General features: G+C 34.0%; 1 protein-coding gene across 1 annotated transcript; it reads left to right on the top strand.

Annotated features, from left to right (window-relative positions):
* The first annotated feature begins 1,340 nt into the window (after positions 1-1,340).
* On the top strand, positions 1,341-7,748 carry LOC115223765 (RNA-binding protein 15-like). The gene is made up of 2 exons (XM_029794419.2): positions 1,341-4,854; positions 6,983-7,748. Exon 1 carries the CDS (start codon positions 1,633-1,635, stop codon positions 4,075-4,077), a length of 2,445 nt encoding a protein of 814 aa, XP_029650279.1. The 5' UTR covers positions 1,341-1,632; the 3' UTR covers positions 4,078-4,854; positions 6,983-7,748.
* The last annotated feature ends 8,651 nt before the right edge of the window (positions 7,749-16,399 follow it).

The following is a 16,399-nucleotide window of genomic DNA, read 5'->3' as shown; positions in this document are numbered from 1 at the left end:
AGTTATCTCCCTTCGGTCGACTTTCATTTCTTGTCGGAAAAAATAAGATAAAATAAAAAATATCGATTTATTGGGTTCAGTAATCTATAATTGAGTGACGGAGGAAAACCTTCCGAGACATCATCTTCCTCGGTCACGAGTGGATAACTATTACACGTACGCACAAATAAATGTCTATGTATATTACTATATATTTTGTGCTGAGTTTTTTCTTGAGAACACATTCTTCGTGGAAAATAGCGATTTTGACGTCTATATCTAGCATATTGACCGTCCACTTTTAGTGGTCAGTCCTTTAAATTTTGTGTATAAAAAATATTTTAATCTTCGGATTTTTTTAATATGCTAGGCCACTCGTTTTAATTAATTAATATCAATTTCTACCCTTATTCAATATTATATTACTATATATATATATATATAACATATATATATATATATATATATGGGTGTGTGTAATAATATACAGATATAAATACACTTATATGTGTGCGTATGTGTATGTATATATAATATACATATATTATATATACAATATATATTTTATATAGATTTTTAAGCATATATATATATATAGAATATACATGGGTGACATGTATTTTATTATATATATATTTCTAACGCCCAATGTAAAAAAAAATCGACACAAGCTGAACTTTATTTCCACCCTAATGCCCGTTAAATAATCCCAGGTTAGATCCCAGTCGTGTCGTTCACAGACGTAGTAAAACCGATTCTCGGGTTTACATGCACATAAACATATATATATATATATATATATATATATATATATATATATATATATATATATACAATATAGATATGATTTAGGTGTGAGATTCGGTAAGGTAGCAATGAATGAGACAATAATAAAATGTGGTTGGTCTGAAGAGGGAAGGGCAGCAGCAGTGATGGTGGCAATTTTTCTTCTTGCATCGTTCTCTTTCGTTTAACATAAACCTACATCATTCCTCGATCGACCGTGCACAGGCATCGTCATTTGCTGTTGATTGCAAGGACGACTTTCGTCGAGACACAGCTATGGCTATACAGGAAGAAAAGAGAGGAAACCTAATTTTAAATGTTTCGCACTTTAATTACCAAAACAGACTAAACATGTAGATAATATATACATATGTATGATTTATGTATGTATGTATATATATATATATTTATTTATATATATATATATATATAAGATGCATATATATACGACATATACGTAATATATATGCATGTGTGTGTGAATGTATGTGTGTGTGCGCGTGCGTGTAATTAGTATAAAGAAGCGGAACTTGTCACTGCTGACGTTTGACCTCGCGGATTGATATCACGAAGAAAAAATGTTCCCATAGAACGGCGCAATATTTTGTAATATAGCTTACATTTAAAATATTATTTGCATTTACTGTGAACATTCTTAGTAATTCTATTGCATTTTCGTGGATGAATTTTTAAAGATTGCTTTATTTTTAGATTTTAAATGAGTCGTGAGTATTTTTGGGCGTTTGCGCTGCGTTCCAGCGCAAGGTAAGAAGTAGACAAGATGGCGGCCATTCAGTTGACAGTGGGAGAATAGATGAGTTTGAAAGATTGCCAATCATTGTTATTTCATCTTCTCATCTGCAAGTGATGAAACGACAGCAAGACAGAGACGTCTCACCTCGTAGCAAGCGTATGAGAAGCAGCTATGGAACGAGTGATCATGAATTAAATAGGAATATACTAAGCCCAGACATGGATCGTCGCGATGGCCGTACCACCGTTAGTGCCAGTACAACTGGTTGTGCTGGTTCTGTTAGCGGTAGTAGCGCTGCTGTTGTTACTTCTAAGATCCTTCCAGCAGGAGCTTCGACAAATTCTAACCGAGGTGGAACAGCTGGGAAATCTTATCGAACGACGTACGACCACGATGTCGAACATTCCAGGAAGCCGTATCGAGATGATAGAGTCGGGGGCAGCGGTGATTACAGTCACAATTCTTCATCTTCGTCTTCGTCTCGATCGACGGCTGACAACAGAGCGCCACCAGCAACAATCCAGGAACCGTACCGGTCGTTGTGTATCAGTAACCTCAATCCCAAGATTTCGGAATCCATTTTGATTGAAAGATTATACTGCGAATTTGAACGTTTTGGTGTCTTCAACATCCGGCTCTCCTACGTCGGCGACCAGATGGTGGCTTACGTGAATTTTCGTTATCCTGAAGATGCACGGGCTGCCAGACACGACAAGTCCAATAATTTGGTCCTTTTTGACCGACCCATACGTGTGGAGCCTGTCTTGAACAATCGCCGTAGAAGCAACAGTCCGTCTACCACAGACTACATCTCAAGACCAGGAGCTGCAGCCATCCTCGCTGTTTCTGATAGATTCGCCAACCGAAGTATTTCACCCGGACTGCCTTTGGTTGCTGGGCGAAGAGCTGGTCGCAACGTGAATCCTATCCGAGATCTACCCAGAGAAAGGGAATACCTTTATACAGACTCGAGGCATGGAAACATCGAAAAGAACCCGGTCAACCCGCGGCATCCTTCTCCAGAGACTGAAGAGAAAGCTACTCGGACTTTATTTGTTGGCAATCTCGATCACAGTGTTTCGGAAACGGAATTACGGAGACACTTCGAACGCTTCGGAGTTGTTGAAGATATTGACATTAAAAGACAGCAGAGAGGACAGGGAAATCCTTATGCATTTGTTAAATTCATAAATTTGGATTGTGCACATAGAGCCAAGATTGAAATGTCAGGTAAGCACATAGGTAAGTTTCAATGCAGGATTGGTTATGGTAAAGTGACCCCGACTACATGTTTGTGGGTCGGAGGCCTCGGCCCTTGGATCACTTATTCAACTTTATATCGCGAATTTGATCGTTTTGGAGCTATCAAAAGTATTGTATGGCCACACAGCAAACCACATGCTTATGTTTTATATGACAGTAAAGATGCTGCCCAGGCGGCATTTCAAGAAATGAGGCGGAACCCTTTCGGGGAGAAAGACTTCTCGTTAAGGGTTGACTTTTCTGATTCTAATCATATTCCTTTCCCGTCAACGACTGTTGATGGTAAATCCGACAATGCGGATCATATAAGAGACTTTAGTAATGCTTCCTATGGATGCGGCGATCAAAGACGGACTGACGGCTTTGTTGATTCACATGTATCGGACAAAACTCGGCCTCGTGATCCGTGGCACCCGATCGAGGCCGATCCCATTAACGTGTTTAGAAATCCTGATAACCCGCGCGATTTCGAACACAGAGGTAGCAATCGAATCGAAGTGATGGAGCGGGCCGTCAGTCTTCATGGTGACCGACGTAAAAGAGGACGTTCTCCACCTGAGGAATTTCTTCTTAATCAAAAACGATATAGGTCTCTCAGCCAAGAACGACCGGATATTTACCGTGCTGCCAGAGAGAATGAATTCCGCGAGCAAAACAAACCAGACGTTAAATTACCCCAGGAACTAGCATCGGACAGAAATTCAGAGGTAAACAAAAAAGCTCGCCCTCCCACGGAGAAAGAACTCAGCGTGGCGGAGCATGTGAACAATTTGGTAGATTTAGCAAAGTGCTTACCTGTTGCTTGGAACGGTGCTCTTATATTAAAAAACAGTGCATTTCTCGCCCGTATGCATGTTGTTAGTGGTGATGTAACTATAGTCGATACCCTAATGAGAGATACCACCACAACAGAAACATCAGTACTTCGTATCACCCAGAGACTGAGGCTTGACCAACCGAAATTAGATGAAGTTGGCAGGCGGGTCACTTCGTCTGGCTCACATGGACACTGTATTCTTTTAGCTCTGCCTAGTACATTACCAAATTGCGAAGTGGGACAAATTCAACAAAGACCTTTAAAAAATTTAGTTAGCTACTTAAAACAGAAAGAAGCTGCTGGTGTAATCTCCTTGCCACCCAATCCTTCAAAGGACAAAGAAAATGTTGGAGTTTTGCATGCATTCCCTCCATGTCAGTTTGGGTATAACTTTCTTCTTGGCTGCGCCCCTAAATTACCTGCTGAGCCGATTAAAGATGATTATTTGGTTGTGATAGTTGTACGTGGTGCTACATGAATGTAAGAACGTATCACATCTGTGTTTAACATCATTGTAAAGGATGGAGAAAAACACACACACATACTCACACAAAGGCCCTACTTTTCTTTTCCCCTTCAAACTTTATAAAACCATTAGAATTATCAATTTTTTTTATACATCTTCCAAACTTGGAAATATTCTTATCAAAATTCTAATGGTTACCCACCCCTTTAAAAGCTCTGTTTTGGGTTATTTTTTCCTGTAAAAAAAAAAATATCAGTTTAAACAAAACTGAAATGTTTTACTGCCAATATAGATTTTACATTTTTCTTTTATGGAGATGAATGTTTTCATAGGAATTAGCCACAGAACACTTTGGTGCCAAACAAAAGTTTAGAAGGAAAAAAAAAATAAATGTTTAACTCTTGGTAAAATAATGAAGATATTTGAAATTTTATATTGAATTATATCAGTGAATAACAGAAAAACAGAATGGAAAAAAAAACATAAAAACTATTTCTGAAATGATAAACCAGAAGCCAACCATGAGGAAGAATGGAAAACTGAAATATTCATATTCCACAACTCCGGCAGCTCTACCTCATTGCTAAACTGTGAAGTATTATGAAGAAGAAGAAAAATTAAAACTAAATAACAAACAGCAAGTCTACATAGAAAGGACTCTCTTCATACACCATCACCACCACTACTAACATCATCATCTTCATCCTCATCATGAAGCAAGTGTCCAGCTGCAAGGCTAGACTGGTTGTTCAATGGTCAGAATGTGGCACTACCAAATCTTCTCTTCAGGTAAGTACTCTGAGTTTTCTTGTTTTATAATTTGATAGATGAAGAAAGAACAAGTTCTCATCTACCCTAGATTGACCCCCTGCTCAAACTGTCCTCCAGGGCCAGAATCATTCTTGCTGTGACCATCCTGTCTTTATGGACCACATTGTCAAATGTGTTCTTATTTTTTTAAGACAGTAGAATGATGTTTTTGTTTTTAACAGACCCAAGGTGATGAATGCTTGAAATGGCCACTAAACTAAGTCGCTCAAACTATTCTTTTCTTCCCCATTACATAAAATTGTTTCTGAAATTTCAGAATTACTTTTAGAAATTCCTCTTTCATCTACAACACTGGTTTTCAACTGGGGTCTATATGGCCCCTGAGGGTCCATGTAAGATATTTGGGTGTCCTCACAGCAAAATAGTAAATTGGGGATCCACAATAGTACTTTAGGGGCCCCTAAAAAAAATGTAAGATATTTGGGTGTCCTCACAGCAAAATAGTAAATTGGGGATCCACAATAGTACTTTAGGGGCCCCTGAAAAAATTTTGCTTCAGATGTATAAATTGGTGTGTATTTGTAAGAAACAGCTTGGTTTCTTTCTCTAACATTTTACATAGTTCAGCCTACACAAGTGAATGTGCGATAAACAAAATAGGAATTTTGAAAGTTGCTTCTATAAAATTAGGGGGTCCACCAGAATAAAATAGCAATCAAAGGGGTCCATAGATAAAAAATGGTTTAGAACCCCTGGACTGGATAGTCAAAACTGGAATGTCTTTCGATATAGGTCTGTTCAGGTAGAATTGATCTAAAGGTAACAACAACAGGTTACAAATTAATAAAAGAGCCTTTATATGGTTCAAACTGATATAAATAGCAGCTAGATCTCCCTCAAATCGTACACCATCTTCTAGATCATCCACTTTTGCCTTTCCTCTCAACTCTACCAGACAATAATAGCATAATTTCAGTTTTTAATTCCTGTTTCTCTTAAAGCTCATACACTCCCCACCATAAAACCATGTTGAACTTGATAAGTCCTGACTTTTATCATCACCACCATCATCATCGTTTAACGTCCGTTCTCCATGCTAGCATGGGTTGGACGGTTCGACCGGGGATCTGGGAAGCCAGAAGGCTGCACCAGGCTCCGGTCTTATCTGGCAATGTTTCTACGGCTGGATGCCTTTCCTAACGCTAACCACTCCGTGAGTGTAGTGGGTGCTTTTTACGTGCCACCTGCACAGGTGCCAGGCGAGGCTGGCAACGGCCACGGTCGGATTGGTGCATTTTACGTGCCACCAGCATGGAAGCCAGTCGAGGCGGCGCTGGCTTCGGCCACGATTCGGACGGTGCTTTTTACGTGCCACCGGCACGGAAGCCAGTCGAGGCGGCGCTGGCATAGGCCACGATTCGGATAGTGCTTTTTACGTACCACCAGTCCAGGGGTCCTGGCATCTGCCGGGTGCCAGTCATAGGATTGGTTCAATTACGATTGCGATTTCGATTTCACTTGCCCCAACAGGTCTTCGCAAGCAGTCTTTTAATTCAATTCAATGTCGAAGGTAAACACAAGGTAAGACTCAAATTAGAACTACTGCAAGTTTGAGCAAATGATCGGATAACCTCTTAACCCAACTACCTCTCATCTCTAATCTTTTGTTTCCTCATTAAACACTATGTCCATCTTGTTAGTTCTTTACCATCCTTTTCATTTCTTATCCCTGATATTACATACAAAATTGTCAAATCTCTGTTGGTTAACTTCACAGGTTTCACTATGCACACACTTTCTATTTTACTTAACCCTGGGTGATGTAAAGTTTACCAAAAATAATGTTTATATTGTTTGACGCCACTGAAATAAACGAGGGTTTACAATGTTGGTAAGTTATGTAGTAATTATCAATTTGTGTTTTATTCTAGCTAATGTATGTTAAACAATTGGGTCTATGAAGAAGTCTTACATTTGTTTTAAGTCAGTGAAATAAAGCATGAATGCCACAATCACCATTTCTATGTCTTGAGATAGTTGTTGAGTTACCTCCCTTACTTTGCTCCTCTGTGCCAAATCTTTTATAATTATTGTTACTAATTGATATGAAGCATCATTACTCTTATTTATTTGTTTTCTCTTGTAGGCACCAATGAAATACTAACCTGATGGCCTATATGCATTTTAGTATTCTCTTTCCTGCCGATCTTCGGGATTGTTCAGGACCTACAGCAAGTATTCCACCCATATATGCATACACATAAATACATACACACTCATATACATGCAAACAAATATACATATGCATACATACCAAATATCAAGCTTTTTTTTTTTTTTTCATTCAAGAACTGGCTTTTATCTTGGTTAAAAAATATCTCATCTAAAAAATTAAAAATTTCATAACCCAAAGAAAAGCTAGAGTGTTTGGGGAGGTTTTTTTTAATTTTTTTTTTTTTTATGAGGAAACAACTAATGATTGTTAGTTAAAAGATGAGGTTCTTAGCCTGGTTTTGTTTTTTTCACAAAATCATTTAAAATAAGAAAAAGAGAAAAAAAAAGCCATACTTGAACATTGTTGTCAGCTATTGCAGTTAAAGCAGCCATCAAGTGGAGTCACTGGTGGCCATGCAAGACCTCGATAACCTATATAGGACAATTGGTTTAAAAACAAAGAATAATATTGAACAAAAAGGACATTTTACTTTAGTACTAAAAATATTTTATTTATTTTTTATTATTGAATCAAAATGAGCATCATTGCTGGCAAGAAAATGCTCAGGTGACCAGGATAAATTTTTTCTTATTTAATATTTTGTTTCTTTTTCACTCCTATCAGAGTAGATATTGATGATAACTTTGGTCAGTTAGACCGCTTTTAGATTAGAAATTCATGTTTTTTTGTTTTTTTTTTTTATAAATATTTTTAAGCTTTGATTACAAACCTAAACTTTACTTCTTTTATTGAACATTTAAAATGTAAAGGCATTAAGCAGAAGATATTGCTGTGCACAGAGTTGTCTTGAAATGAGCAACAATTCTGTAGTTGTGTGCCTCTCTGTGTAATTCGAGTTTCCGTCATATCAGATGGAAAAATACTAGTTTCATATGTCTGTATAGAATGTAGAATTTTGAAGGTTTCATGGTGAACACAAACCAGCACAGCAGATCCTTTAATTAATCAATGTCTTTTAATAAGGATTCGTAGTCCTTCACAGGTAAATAAAATTAATTAGTGATATTTTTGAATTAATTCTATCTTGAAAACAATTAAATAAACAAACAAGGTTAATTTAATAGGTAAGGCATTAGGATAGAGAAATTAACAATGGTTCACACAACATTTGTATATAAAGTAATAAATATACTATGTAACACTATGGTGGACTAGGTATGAGGTATAACTTATCAGACCAGAACATCATCTTATTGATGGTTCATTTTTATCAGGATTAATGTTACTACTAGATAGAGAGGCTTATAGGATCTAAATGTTTATATTACAAGGTAAAGTGTTGAGCCAATGATATAAGAAGTCAGCTGTAGCAGCACCAAGGATGCAGTGTGAAACATTGATGCACTCCTGGTTACCAAGGATGCAGTGTGAAACATTGATGCATTCCTGGTTGCTAATTCTATTCATTTTCTAATTTGGTTTCAGGTTTTTTTGTTTGTTTTTTCTTCTTTTTTTTTTCTTGTTTTTTTTTTTTAGTAAACTCTCCAATTAGGAATCTATTAACTCTTGTATGTATATGTACTTGGATATTGAGATTGTTTCCTCATAGAGTAAGCATCAGTATTTCCTAATCTCCTCTGATATTGGTTCTTTTAAGCAGTAAATTAAATGAGGAGAGATAAAACTGTGCAGATACCCCTTCACTGAGAGCATGGGAATAGTCTCATCAGAACTTTGGTGAAATATTACTTCCAGTGTTTCAAAACATCACTCTGGTGTATAAATAATAATAATAATAATAATAACAATAATAATACACACTGCTTTAAACAGGATTTAATTTGCTCTCGAGAGATTTTCCTTTATTTAGATATTTACCCTCCTCCCTCCCTCTTGAATGAAACTAATTATTAAAGTATATTCAAGTATACTTTGACTGTTAATTAGTTCCAGTAGATACAAACATCTACAACTAGTTATCTTGTTTCTTGTTGCTTAACCAACACTACTTTACCATCCTAGTTTGCAATGTTGCTATATGTGGTCCCTATTACTAGTATCTTTCTGACTTATTGTTGTTGTTATTATTATTATTATTAATATTATTATATGAACTTTTTACATAAACTACATTACTCTGTAGTGTACCTGTGTGTGTATGTGTATATATATATATAATGTGTGTGTATATATACATGCACACATGCATGTATGTAAATGGATGTGGTATATCAGAGGTTGCCAAGAGTCTGGATTCATAGAAAGAGAATTTTTAGAATTTATTTAAATGCCCCAAAATTACAAGTATTCTATCTGATGGCCTTTAACTTCTAAACATTTGTGACTTTGTTGAATACTTAAACTTTAAACTGTTCCTGGGTAGCTGTACTGATGTCCACATGGCCGGGCACCATTACCTCATGTAGTTTGTTAATCTGTATTAATTCATACAGATTACTGGCTTCAGATGACCTCAGGTGTCAGCACCATGGCCATTCAACTGGACCTTGTCCCTCTAATACAAATTCCTGGATAATTTCTCGCACTAAATGCAATTTGAGTGAACTACCATTCAGACAAAGGAATGTCTTACAATTGTAACCATTCATTCTATTGCATTATTCTAAGGGGAAAAAAAGAGGCAATACGGATCTCTTAACCATAGATCATAATGTGCAATCCACAGTTCTTGGATTAGTTATATGTACATATCTATATATATTTCTAGGAAGCTAGACTTTTGGCTGAGAATCTCTCTCTGTGTTTATATAAATGTATATCAATAAGTCTATTGTGTGTGTGTGTATATATATATATATACACACACACATATATATTTCGGTATGTGTGATTGTATACATATATTTGTATACATGTATGTGTGCCTGTCTGTATACATTTGTAGCGTGTGTGTGTGTATATATATATATGTACACACACATACACACATTTATATTTAAATTAATTTACTTATGATGACATATTTGCAGTTGTATGTATTCACATATGTATATGATGTACATATTTGTACGTGAAGTTTCATTTTTTAATGTGTGTGTATGTATGTATGTATGTATGTATATATATATATATATATATATATATATATGCACATAGAATTATATATATGTGTGTGTGTGTGTTCTTATAAAATGAAATATAATTACAGAACTTGTAAATATATATATATATAGATAAGTATATATTATATATATATATAATATATATATATATACATATATATATATATATAATATATATATATATATATCTATATATGTATATATATATATATATCTATATATGTATATATATATATCTATATATGTATATATATATATCTATATGCATATATATATATATATATATATACATATATATATATATATATATATATATATATATAATTACTGTATATAGTATATAATTTATTTCTAGGTGTGTTTAAACTCTTTCTTCTAATCCCTTTAACTACCTGAACAGAGAGGCGTAAAGAAGAGAATTGCTGGAGTACCAAACTTGTTTCACCATTCTAACTTCCTGACCAGTTTGTACGAAGATTGTTTATGGTTTTGCCGTAAATGGCACTAACCACTGTTTGAGTGTTCACTTCTTTTCTCGGGGCCTTGTGTTTGCACTACATTGCTGCTATAGCTGTGGATATTGTTGTCTTTCTCTTCCTTTGTCGGGAGCTGCCTAGTGCGCAGGTGCCTTCATTGATTGCATCTTCTCAAACTTGTATCTTTTTTAAACATAGTGACAAATAAACTTGTGCAAATTTCTGTGTGCTGAAATTTCTAATGCGTTGAATCATCTCCCTGCCTATTTGCTGCACTGTTATCAGAGATCATATTTTCCATCGTAGGATATGTGTTTTAACAAAGAGCAAATACGAATCAAAGAAAAGCAATATGGAAAATTCTAATTTAATTGCTGCTGGCAAAACTACTGATTTCTCTGTCTGCAATAAATTGGAAGCAGAAGACTGCTTATCTTCCACTGTCCCTCATTCAAAAGTTTCTTATGTTTGGTTTTGTTTTAATCAATGGATATGGTGTTGGCACTCTGAGACTGATGCTTTGTGACTGAAGCATTTGGAATCATCATTCTACTTGTATGAAAGAAAGCATCACTTTGAAGATAATTCGACTTTATTGTTTGGCTTTTTCCATTGAAGTAAAAGTTACCAATGCTACAGAAATGTCATGGAGTTGGAAATCTACTTAGAGCAAAATACTGGAAACTCTCCTGTTGATTCATGATAAGCACCATGGTTGGATGTATTATTACTTGCCACTTGTGTATTTCAGGGAGTTTACTTGCATTCACTGGATCTACTTGGCAATTTTGTTTTATTAAGTCTGTTGACTACACTAAATAAGTTGTATGTGTGTCCCCCGCCCCCTGTTACTTCGACAGTGATCCCTTCCAGTTATATGTCAGTGCCACTGGATCGTCTTATCTAAATAAACAGAAGGCCGTGTCTACAATCAACTTCATGTGTTACACTTCGATGGATACAACATTATCACCAAAAAAAAAAGATTTATTTTTTTCAGGTTTATTTTCCTATTACTTCAAAATCAAATATATTTTTATAATGCAATTTTTATTTACATTGATTTTACATTTACACAAAATATTCATCTTTACAACATATATATACATATATATGTATATATATATATATATATTATCTATATATATATATAAATATATATTCTATATATATATATATATATTATCTATATATATATATATGTAATTTAATTTATATACAGATCTAAACCTATAGATCTATATCCCTATGCATTTACATATATTTACAAAATATTTTCTAAGTTAATTGTGCCGTATTCAGGGAAAACTATATTCTTTTATTTTAAAAGAATTTAAAATTTTAAAAATGATGGCTGTGATACCAAAATATTTTTATAATGTCTGTTTAATCATTTGGCCTTTCTCCCTCCATTAATTTCAAACCCCATGGCTAGCCATGTATTATGGCAAAATATGTTTGTCCGGATGGAAATTCACATGATTAGCATTGAGGATCTATCAGCTCATTTATCAATATTGCTTTATTCAACCAGAGATTATTATTACACAGTTAAGACCAGAAACCTATGACCAACAACAGTGTGTGTGTTCCCACTGTCTTAGAGTACCTGATCATAGGCAAATCAACTTTCCAAATTTGGATTTTATTCCTTTCTATTTTGTTGTAAAATGCTTCAGTGATTTTAAAATATTTCTGTGAAGAAGAAAAATTCTTAATTTTAAATCTTGTAAATTGATAACTGAAAAGTTTTACAGGATATAAAAAAAAAAAACAAGCCTTGTGTTATAATAAACCAAGTAAACTGCATTTGGATGGCCATCGACTGTAAATGAATATGCAGGGAAATCTGTTGATGATCATCAATTGTTTGAGATTTTATAAGATAATGATACTTTTGTGAGCTGGATCATCATGAAGAATGTGTGAAAGAATTGCATTGATATTGGAGCTGTGAATTCAAAGACCTATTTTAAACATAATAAACCCGTCCCAAATGAGATATTTTGTTGCAAGAATATTCATCCCTGGAAAATAAACGGAAACTAGATGCAACACTACGTTCAACATTATAGTTTGTGCTACGATTTCATTTCTTCTCTCTGGATATATTCACTATGGATATATTTTAACACTCGTCAGATCATTGAGCTACCTACCTGGGTCGTATTACACAATTCAAATCTCCTATCAACAGGCATAATCTTTTGACAAATAAGTTTTTTTTTATATATCTTGATTTTCATTTTACATTCCACCAGTTTATCTTCAGTGATACTGATTCTATTCCTATGGAATAATAATATCTTATTTCTACCAATCTGTGAAAACCTGTTTCCTTTTTTGGAAAATTGTAGAATTGGAAAAAAAAAAAAAAAAAACTAAAAAAAAAAAAAAGAAAGAAAGAAAAGGGGTGGGCAAGGAAAAAGATTAATTTGACAACGTTTTTCGTTGTAAAACTGTGCATCTTTCATCACGTGTTTATTATTATTATTATTATTTTTAGCTGAAAGAAAATGAAAATGTGCCCGGAGTGCTGGACACATTTACAACTGTTGGACATGTTAGGACAACTCTTACATTAATTCTCTTACACACAAATTCACCTGACAACTGTTTAATTACTTTAATGGTTGTGAACCCTAATTAAGAATTGCTTTGTCAACTGTTTTCAGTTAATAAGTTTACCATTCTCTTGAATACATCTAAAACCAGATCATATTTCAAGTCCAAAAATCACTAAAATAATAGAAACCATCTCTTATTGTTTCCATTATTCTTTCAAATGCCATTATCTTCTCTCTTTGCTAAATGTTGATGAGGTTTTAATGATGTTATTTCAAGCAGGTGATGTGTTTTTTGGCAGATTCTGTTTTGTGACATAGTTTTTTTTACTTAGCAATTTTTGGTAAGAGTTTCTTTTAGCCTATAATTTCTTACACTACTTCAACATATTCCTGACATCATTTAGGTAATAACATGCTCTAACGTTATTCCTTGTCATCATTTAGAATAATGATCTAACATGTTTATTACCTGTCACCTGTCACCTTTTACAATAATCAGGCATATATTATTATTATTTAAAACATTATTCCGATATTTTTTACATGTCATCCTTTCAAGTATCATTTTAGCTTTTGAAATTCTATAAATATAAGGAACTGTGTTATCTAATAATATATCCTTTATATAAACTGTAAGGTGTGAAGTTGATATAGTGGTGTTGCTAAACTTTCATCTGAAGTCTTTCATGATATTGTTTAGATACCTGCTAGGATATTAATTAGCTTCTGTTTTAAGCCTAAATTACCTCCATTTTGATGGGAATGGAATATGGTTAATTTTATTAACAAAATGAAATGTTCTTAGAAATCTTCAGTTCTTCTTGAAAACTCAGTCAATGTAATAGAATATTCCATATCTTAATAATCTACTTTTTATTCCTTAGATTATAATGTCGCTTTTATATTTTCCTCAATTTTTGTAATTGGTTAGGTAAAATATAGCTTGAGATACAAGATATAGTTTAATTAAATAGACTTCAATTTTTTTTCCATTTTACATCAAAACTGGCAATTTAGAATTTCCAAATCTGTTTTTCAGTGAGGTTTTGGTATCAACTTTTGATTTAATCATTCGTTCACAGCCTTGTCGTTAACACGTGCCTAAAAATATGACTGTCATGATCAATTAGTTTCTAATCACAAGGCTTTCATTAACGCCCTAATTTTAGCTCATTTCGGTAAAGTGATTTTTGCTTTGTTAAGAATTTTTCTGGGGTCTGTTTTACTGTTAGATATGAGTTACTGTTTAAATTTTATGTTGTATAGTTTTGGGAATTTCCAGTCATAGTGTTTGACTTGGTGCCATATTTATATATCAATCTATGAAATTCTTATGTAGCAGTAGTATAAACTTCATAGACTATTACATTGGATTTACCATGTTTCTGCATGCTCTAAGATTATCTTACAAATTCTTTCATATTGTATTTGCATAAAATGAGGCAATTTGAATATGTTTTCATCCAGTTGTATTTTAGCATAGGAACTACATTTTAATATTTAAATCTTAGATCAAAGTTGCTGGTAACAAAATGAGTTGATCAGAACAAGAAGACTACCTGGACAATAAAACTAATCCAGAAATTTGGAATTGTTATAAACGGGATAGCTAATAAAAATGTGCCAACAGTTGATGTTAAACTCAAACTGTTCAAAGATGTTCTATTAATTCCTTATGCAAATATAAGGAACTGCGTTATCTAATAATATATCCTTTATATAAACTGTAAGGTGTGAGGTTGATATAGTGGTGTTGCTAAACTTTCATCTGAAGTCTTTAATGATGTTGTTTAGATACCTGCTAGGATATTAATTAGCTTCTGTTTTAAGCCTAAATTACCTCCAAGTTCATTTGTCTTTTCATCTGATATCACTTCCCAGTTTTGCTTGCAAGCTTGTATAACATTAAGAAAATCCTTTCACATGTATAGCAAGTAGTTGGCTGTCTTTAAAAAATTTTTTTTCTATTCTTTTGTCAGAAATAATTATTTAACCCTTTAGCATTCAGATTACTCTGTCAAATGCAATGCTTATTTATTCACATTGTTTTGAATTAATTATGGTTTATTTTCATAGCTTTGAGATTTCAATGATATAATTGCTTATATTTAGAATGATGTAGGGTAGCCATGAGAGGCCAGATTGGGCTGGTTTAAATCCTAAAGTGTTAATATTTCTAATTGAGCAAGAAGCTTCATTTCGTGCTAAGCTGTATCAGCCTTTGCCTTTCCCTTGGTGGCGTGGAGAGGAGAGGCTGGTATGCATGGGCGACTGCTGGTCTTCCATAAACAACCTTGCCCAGACTTGTGCCTCAGAGGGTAACTTTCTAGGTGCAATCCCTTGATCATTCATGACTGAAGGGGCTTGTTATAACTCATTAATATTTCTAATAATCTAAAGGTAAATGTTTTGATTGGTCACTCTGGTAACATATCAATTGGTGTTGAACTTATTTGGAGCTTATAGTATCAGGATGACCATATAGTTGAGTGTTGGTGGAGGAAAGGGCTATTTCTTGCAATATGTCCATTAAAACATCTTTTGTGTACAGTTCTATCATATGATAATGTTTAGTGACTAATAATTTTGTCACATCATCATCATCATCATCATCATAATGCATGGTCAGTAAAGCAATGTCTTATAAAGGCATAATGTTTGTTTCTGTCTTACATGGCATACATACCTTATCTAATGGCTTAGAAAGACACACTATTTTACCAAAATAATATCCCCAGAATGACAGCCTACATCTCAAGATTTCGGTCCCTGTCAAATGGTGACTCAAGACTGAGGTGGGTCTTGACCTCATACAGTATTAGTGACAAGGCTGTTCTGTAGCCCTAGGTCAGTTTAATATGACCAGGACTGTGATTTCAAAAATATGATACAGCCATCATTAATGTGACCTGACTGTTTTAAGACGATAGCATGATTTAAGAAAGATTTGGCTGTTAATTCAAGTGGCAAGAGAAGCTTTCTCAGGTTGAAAGCATTTGATCGTTAATAGATTTTTATTTTTAATTAGTTCAACTGGTTTTTAATTAATTAAAATAAATTTTGACAAACTGTTAAAAGGAAATAAACAAACAAAATTTGTTGTGGTTGAGAGATTAATTAGTATTAATTATGCCATGGAATCTAGATTGGGGAATACTGTTCTTTTGTATATTGCTCACTGAAGGCAAATATTTAGATTTTTAATTGGTTCAGCTGGTTTTTAATCAATTAAAATAAATTTTGGCAGACTGTTAAAAGGAA

Source organism: Octopus sinensis, linkage group LG24 (genome assembly GCF_006345805.1).
Source record: "Octopus sinensis linkage group LG24, ASM634580v1, whole genome shotgun sequence".
NCBI lineage: Eukaryota > Metazoa > Mollusca > Cephalopoda > Octopoda > Octopodidae > Octopus > Octopus sinensis.
This window is presented reverse-complemented; position numbering and strand designations above follow the sequence as displayed.

Excerpts from the sequence above, each read along its gene's own strand:
- LOC115223765 (XM_029794419.2), top strand. The coding sequence starts at position 1,633 with ATGAAACGACAGCAAGACAGAGACGTCTCACCTCGTAGCAAGCGTATG.